Below are 7,075 nucleotides of genomic sequence, written 5' to 3'. Positions count from 1 at the left end.
GGGGGGGGGGGGGGCATCAACACGTCATAGCTGGTTATATTCCTGTAAACTATACTAACCAGCAGCACTAAAAGCCACGTTGATCAGTGACAACACAGTCTCAGAGAAAAGGAACTGCTGCACTGCTTTCATTAAAATGTTGAAGTCAGTTGTGTGTTTTTTATTTTCTTCACAGGGAACACCTGGTCCCAAGGGAGAGCCAGGAGAAAAGGGCTTACCGGTAAGAAAGTACAGGTGGTAGATCATAGTTTTCATGATGACAAAGGAAAAACAGGGTTTTATATTTGGAAGATCCAAAAAATTTGAAGATTTATCATTAAATGTTTTCTCTGTCTGTCTAACCCTTATTTTTCTTTTGCCTATTTTTCATTTTACAAGAACAATATAAGTGTAAGATTTTTATTTATATCATCTTGTGTTCATTTTATAATACAACGAATGAATCTATTTGGTGGCCAAATTAAGTCTAACCATGACATCTCAGGTTCTGCTTATGATATTTTTACAATCACCATGTTTATGACTGTCAGTGGCTGCCCTGTGATGTTCAGCTTCATCTTCTCCTACTTGTTCTAGATGGTCATTTTTGTATTTGTTTCAGTATACAGTGTTTTATTTTAGCTGGCAATCTGATTTTTGTGCGTGAAATCATTTGGTGTTGGTGTGTTTTTGCTTTGTTGGTCCTTGGGGTGTGCTCTGGACTGCTGTCCCCTGTCACAATGCTGTTCTCTTGACCCTAAAGCTGTCTGACACCCTCTGCAAGCTTTTGTCCCCATGGCTACCTTTCACAGTCACCTTCTCAGCATCTGACTTTGGCATATACATCAAACTGTCAATCTCATAACACTACCATGCAGCAGATCTGACTGAGTCAAAGAATGTAGAATATAAAACCTCTTTAAGAGGCAAATTTACAGCCATTTTAATTGAATTAAAGTGTCTTGCATCTGTGAGCTTCAAAATCATTTTAATGAACCATGAAACAAAGTGAAATGTGTATGCCAACTCACTCCCTATGTGTCAGTGGTGGGTCCTGTTGGGTTTTGAGGTGTTGTGCTGTAATGTGAGTGGAGTGGATACAGCTATCTTCTTTTGTCCCACAATGCATCCTTGCATGATTTCAATTTTAAATACTGCACCACATAATTTTTTTCTGGATGCTAAATATGTCTAATGACTAAAACAACATACTAGTGCCATTTAAACAGAAATAAGGCAAAGTTGCTCTAAATTCCCAGAGTTTTATTTGGGGATTATTTCTCCGTTAAGACTCTCGTCTTAGTGGCTCTGTAAGACCGTACAGTAGCATCACCATGCTAATATGTTCACCATTTTCATTAATTTACCGTAGCATATTAGCATGCTAACAGTTGTTAATTGCCACAGAGTACAGCCGAAGCTGATGGATGACTGTTTGTTCTAAGTTTTGTGGCCATCCATCCAATAGCTGTCCAGATAATTCACTAAAATCCACAACTTTCCATTTCTTGGTTCTGCTACAAGAAATGTGTAAGGATCAGCAAAGTCAATAGACCCCATCCCATGGGTAACATGAGTGACTACAAAATTTCCAGTACTTGTTGAGATATCTTAGTCTGATCAAAGTGGTGGATTGACCAATAAACTGACATTGTCCTCTCTAAAATTTAATCAATGATGTTATGGCTTACTGAAATTTTGCCTTTTTTCTTCAAACATAAAGTATGTCCTTGGTTTGTCTTATTAATCAGATCATTACTCACCTGGGCACCAAAAGCTTCAGCTATTCTCTGCATGTCTTGGTTTGTAATGGTGATGCTTTTGGCTGTCTCTCTCTCTCTCTGCTCTACTTCTTTTATCCTGCTACTTTTGTTATTTGTATCTTTTAACAAACAACAAATGAGATTTCGGTGTAAATTTATGCTAGCTTTATTTCAGCACCACAGTGTTAAGAATGAATGCTGTGGTGCTGAAATACTTGCCTGGCTTAACTGTTCCCCAGCAAAAGGAATGCAGATGGCATGATCATAACTAAATCCTGGGACAGTGTAATTCAGATGTTTTATGTCGCTGACATGACGCTGGTTGGTAAAGTGCATGCTGATGTTGCCCAGCCCAGCATGGCATAGACTGACTTCATATAGGAGCATGGCCAGAGAATGAGGGAGATACAGAGAAATATAGGGAACACATACTGTCTGAGAGTGCTGGGCAGACATGTGGACTGTTTTAACCTTCTAACTGCTGAACTGTATTGAGAAAAATGACTTGCATCTTGGCGAGCAGTTCTTTGGCTTGTGCTCTTTACCTTGACAGCTGTATCTATCTTCACAGGGGGACGGAATACATCAGATCAGAGAGGCGCTGAAGATCTTAGCCGAGAGGGTTTTAATCCTTGAGACTATGATCGGTATTCATGGTGAGTAGGAGGCCTGAGGCAGGGTCAGCTTTAGGCAAGGGTCAAACTCCCACCATACTGTACCTCACTGCTGGGACAGGGAGTGGGAACAGTTGTGAGCAGCCCCAGGACTCAAGCTGGTGTTTCCATCCCCTCACACACTCCCCCTGTCACTGCTCTCTGATAGGACGTTAGCTTGCAGATGTTCCAAGACTTACAGGCAGACCTTGAGCTTCTGGCTCGCAGGGTGACACTGCTGGAGGCTATCATCTGGCCAGGTAACACTGAGACATCCTCACTTACAGCTCTGCCGCCCCTTAATGACCTTAAGATCTAGAAACTGATAATCGAGTGTTAGAAGTGTAAAATTATTGATTTCCACTTGTTACTAAACTGCTGATTGTTGATCTAGTTGCTGAAAAGTAGATGTCTTTTAGAAATGTATTTTTCTTTATTAATTGTTTTGTTTTTTTATGATCTATAGTATAACAGCATACTTAATTAAAAGGGCCCAAAAACCTATTTACTCAGCTTTTTATTATGAGATGTGGTCCCATGTTAACATGCTGTTAAGGTTTGAATATTTTGGGTTATTTCAGAACAGACATTGTGCATTTTTCTCATCTCAATGGTTTAAAATGGATGGAGCTCAGTTGTAAAAGAATGACATGTATTTGCAAGCGCCAATTAGGATTTACTCATATTTGAACCAAAATCACACGAAAGACTACTTATTTGGTTGCTGATGTTGCCAGCACTATCAGTTAAATCTGATCAAACCACACCAACACAGACCTGCTGGAGCAAGTACGCGGAACTTTTCAGTGTTAAACTTAATAAACCCATTTAAAAAATAAAGCATAATAACCTGAATTTGCTGTTAATCTTAACTTTGTTGTTATTTAGTTGTGAATGTTACTAAGATTTAAGACAAAGTTGTCAGGAGCTTAATATTTTGAAAAATTATCTGTGTAGCTTTGTAGGTTTTTGTGTATATATGAATGTGAAGTATGCCTAACCAGTAGTGTTGCAATGATTAGTCAATAACACAGAAAATCAATTGAGCACAATTTTTTTAAATTGTTAAGCCATTTATCAAGAAAACATGCCCAATGATAGTTATGTCTTAAATCTTTGGGTTCTGGACTGTTAATTGGACAAAATATTCAATTTGAAGATAACCTGGGCACTGGGAAATTGTGTAGAAAAATATATAGATAATGAAAATAAGTGTTGCAGTCCTACTAGCCAAATGCATCTCCTTTACATCTGGATCAGATAAAGAAGGATCTGATCAGTTCCTTCTAGTTGGTTGACCATTTAATATTGAAAGTGAACAACAGGTGTTCAGTCAAAATAAGAACACAATCATGCGTGTTAGCAGCTATCAAAGTAGATCAGAGTAGACTTCGATTAAAACTGCAGAGTGCATGTCCACCCATACTGATGGACGGCGAGGCCTGGTTCCAACTGCTGTCTTTCTTCAACAGAGCCTGATGTAGGGTCTGGGGATGGACCATTTGGCACAGCCTCCCCTAGTTTCTACAGAGATAAGCGAGCAGGTGCTCTTCCATATCGACTTGCTTCTCCTCTGTCCTCCGACACCAAGGTTCGAGGGAAGTACCCTCCCAACTCACCCTGAGGATCACAGGCTTGGTTGACTCCCCCACCTATAGGTCTCATCAGTGCTCAACAAGTTTAGACCCTATCTGATACTCTCAGATTTAGGATGGGGGACACCTCAGGGAAACTCCACTGATACTGCATAATGTCCTCCCCCACTGGGAACTTGAAAACTAGTTTGACCCTCATCCATCGCCATAACCAAACTTTTATCCTTACGTAATGCACCAAGCAGCTCCTATATCTCATTTCTTTTGCAACAGAACTAAAGCCTCATGTCTGATTAAAGGAAAATCTGAATCTTCTGTGGTGCTCCTCAACCTAGAACCAGTTCTGGACAATAAGGGTCATTTAGAATAATCAACTGGAGGAGAAATCAGACGTGAGGAAAGAGACTGGATTTTGAGTTTGTATTGCTTTCACAATGTAACTACAGTCTGAAGAGATTCCTTAATGTAAGTATATTGAGCATGTACAGTTTACAGGAAACAATTACACAACCAAACCACTTTTTTTGCTATCAGCTTCGTTAAACTTCTCTCATATTAAGTCAGTGTTATGTAGTGCACTAAAAAGATGAAGTAATTGCTACTCTGAGATATGTGTTGGTAACAATGTTTTCTTGTTTTCTGGCGTGAGTTTTCCCCCCTTAAAGCACACACTCATGAAGTGATTTAATATGAAACAGTATATTTACATTTAATCTGTGCAAAAAACCTTCCTGGGTTTGGCTGTTTATCACCAGAACCAGTCAAAAATAATGTTGCATTATGGAAACAAAATGTTGAAATGAAAACCTGGCTGTTCATTTCAAGATCTTTCACACACACACACACACACACACACAGGGGAAATACCAACACCTTTAATGGAACTTGAACGTATTTTGACCACTGTTGGTAAATTAAACTCTGATAACTGTTTTTTCATCTTATATCAAACTTGGTGTGAAACTATTTAAAATGGTCAATTGTAGTTTATTTGTATGCTGTTGTGTAATCATTTCATATTTTGAACTTTTTTTCCCCTTGTAACTGTGTTACTGTGTTAAGATAATCCTATTTAGATTATCAGTGTAATAAAATAATGTATGTTGTTTTTTTAACATGTCACTTGTCTTCATTTGTGTTACAACAGCATTCATTAAACACAATTATAAATAAATGACATCCACTCTCTCCAATGTACATTTTATGTACAGAAACTCTCAATTAGTCAAGTTTATATCTACATTTAATTAGACTTAGTTGTAGAAAAAAAGATTATTTTCCATGGGAATTCTGATCATTAAATCAGTTCTGCAAGAAGCCCACAAGGAAAATCCAACACAGATGCTCAGCAAAACCCAAGCATAACAAATGTCCAGTTTACTGCACAAATACAAACGCTGTTACACACTCAGTCCAGGAGTGTGAGGTCATCTAGGTGCTCTGTGGTGGCACAGGGCTCCGTCCTTTAGATACCACCACAGCTTGTTCTCCAACACTGTCATCTATAAGCAGGGAGATAGCGCCATCGAGCTGTTTTGAGGCTGCTAATGCCACAACAGCTTTCTCTGTGGGGAAGCCCATCTTCTCCAGCTGCTGGAGTCTGACAGGAAACACTGGTTTTTAGTGAACTGTGAATGATAACTTGAACTCACAAAAATAAGCAATATTTGGTAAGTTTCACATCCAACACACACAGAAAATTATTTTAATTATGCAGATTAATACCAACCGCAGAGATGAAACTGATGATTTGGGCACCTCCACTTTTGAATCAGGGTCATCAGGAACACCTTGTAATGAGGCTAGTATCCCTGCCCTTAGCATCTGCTCCTCCAACACCTCCACCTCAGACTGCACAGCATACCCCTCCATTGTCCAGGAAGGCAATGGCTCCATCCATGTGTGGTGGTTCGAAACATTCCTCAGGGGGAGAGCAGCTGCCTGAGCTACAGGTGTTGTCTGAGACAGAGATCTAGGTCTATGGTAACAGATGATTTAAAGTGATTAAATCTGCCACTATGATCATTCAATGAGACGTATGACGTGAATGAGATGAATCGCACCTGTGTGAGGTAGTGTAAGTGGGCAATCTGAACCTGGATGAAGTGGGAACATATACCCAATCAGGAATGAAATCCAAGACCCTGGCCTCCTCCAGCTCCTGTAACATCGCAATGAAAGCCTGTTGATCTGAGAGGTATATTAAGTACTGTAAACAAAAATAACTTGGAGAGAACCATTGCGTTATTTATATGGAAAGACGCTTCATTATATATTTGGAGGAGGGGAGGGTACGCTTCAAATCAGACCCTCAGTAACAAATGATATGCTTATATTATGGAACATGTTTTCTAGATGATTACATTTTAAATGCAATGAATTTTTCTAATTTCATCCCACCTAAACAGTTAAACAGAACTAACAGGGAAGTGAAACAGCTGTCAATCAAACAGGCTGTGTATATGCACAGTCCTAAGCAGAGGTGAAATCGATCAAAATCAGAGAAAAGGCCTGTCTGGTTGTACCATGGCTGTGTAGAGGTTTTAAGACATCCATCAAGGAATAAACTGTAGTAAAGGTTAACTATTTAACCCCTAAGATCCTTAATATGTAGTATGCTGCAAAATATCCCTGGGAGGGCTCTCAGGGCATGTGCCAGCAAGCTGGCTGATGTTCTCACCACCATCTTCAACCTCTCCCTCAGCCAGAGCATCGTCCCCACCTGCCTGAACGACTACAGGCCAGTAGCGCTCACCCCAATTATTATGAAGTGCTTTGAGAGAGTGGTGCTGGACCGCATTCAGAGCAGTATACCGGACACCCTGGACCCCCTGCAGTATGCCTACCCGCCCAACAGGGCCGCCTCAGACGCTATCGCGGCTGCACTCCACTATTCCCTTTCTCACCTGGAAAATGGAGACTCCTACATCAGGATACTTTTCATTGACTACAGCTCTGCCTTCAACACAGTTGTCCCCCACAAACTGTCCACACTAGGTCTGCAACCCACCCTCTGTGACGGGCTCCTGGACTTTCTGACTGGCAGGCCCCAGACTGTCAGGATTGGCAATAGAACTTCAGCCAG

At 40.3% G+C, this 7,075-nt stretch overlaps 1 protein-coding gene and 1 long non-coding RNA gene across 3 annotated transcripts in view; one reads left to right on the top strand and one right to left on the bottom strand.

The window, feature by feature from the left end:
• The first annotated feature begins 172 nt into the window (after window positions 1–172).
• On the top strand, window positions 173–3,954 carry LOC109961585 (uncharacterized). Of its 2 annotated transcripts, none has more exons than XR_002275152.1 (3): window positions 173–220; window positions 2,314–2,398; window positions 3,868–3,954. It is a non-coding gene; the product is annotated as an uncharacterized LOC109961585 (long non-coding RNA). The 2 variants fall into 2 exon arrangements; XR_002275153.1 differs by having other exon boundaries at window positions 2,314–2,655; window positions 3,868–3,952.
• Window positions 3,955–5,397: 1,443 nt separating this feature from the next.
• Window positions 5,398–7,075, bottom strand: part of rhbdd3 (rhomboid domain containing 3) — a 3,195-nt gene continuing 1,517 nt past the window's right edge. Inside the window, 3 exon segments of the mRNA XM_020602512.1 lie at window positions 5,398–5,590; window positions 5,720–5,968; window positions 6,054–6,180. Of these exon segments, the coding sequence (XP_020458168.1) occupies window positions 5,422–5,590; window positions 5,720–5,968; window positions 6,054–6,180 (545 nt within the window). The 3' untranslated portion in view covers window positions 5,398–5,421.

The sequence above is a fragment of the Monopterus albus genome, unplaced genomic scaffold, assembly GCF_001952655.1.
Source record: "Monopterus albus unplaced genomic scaffold, M_albus_1.0 scaffold56.1, whole genome shotgun sequence".
In the NCBI taxonomy this organism is placed as follows: domain Eukaryota; kingdom Metazoa; phylum Chordata; class Actinopteri; order Synbranchiformes; family Synbranchidae; genus Monopterus; species Monopterus albus.
Note: the sequence above shows the minus strand (reverse complement) of the source record. Positions and strands in the feature narration are given on the sequence as shown.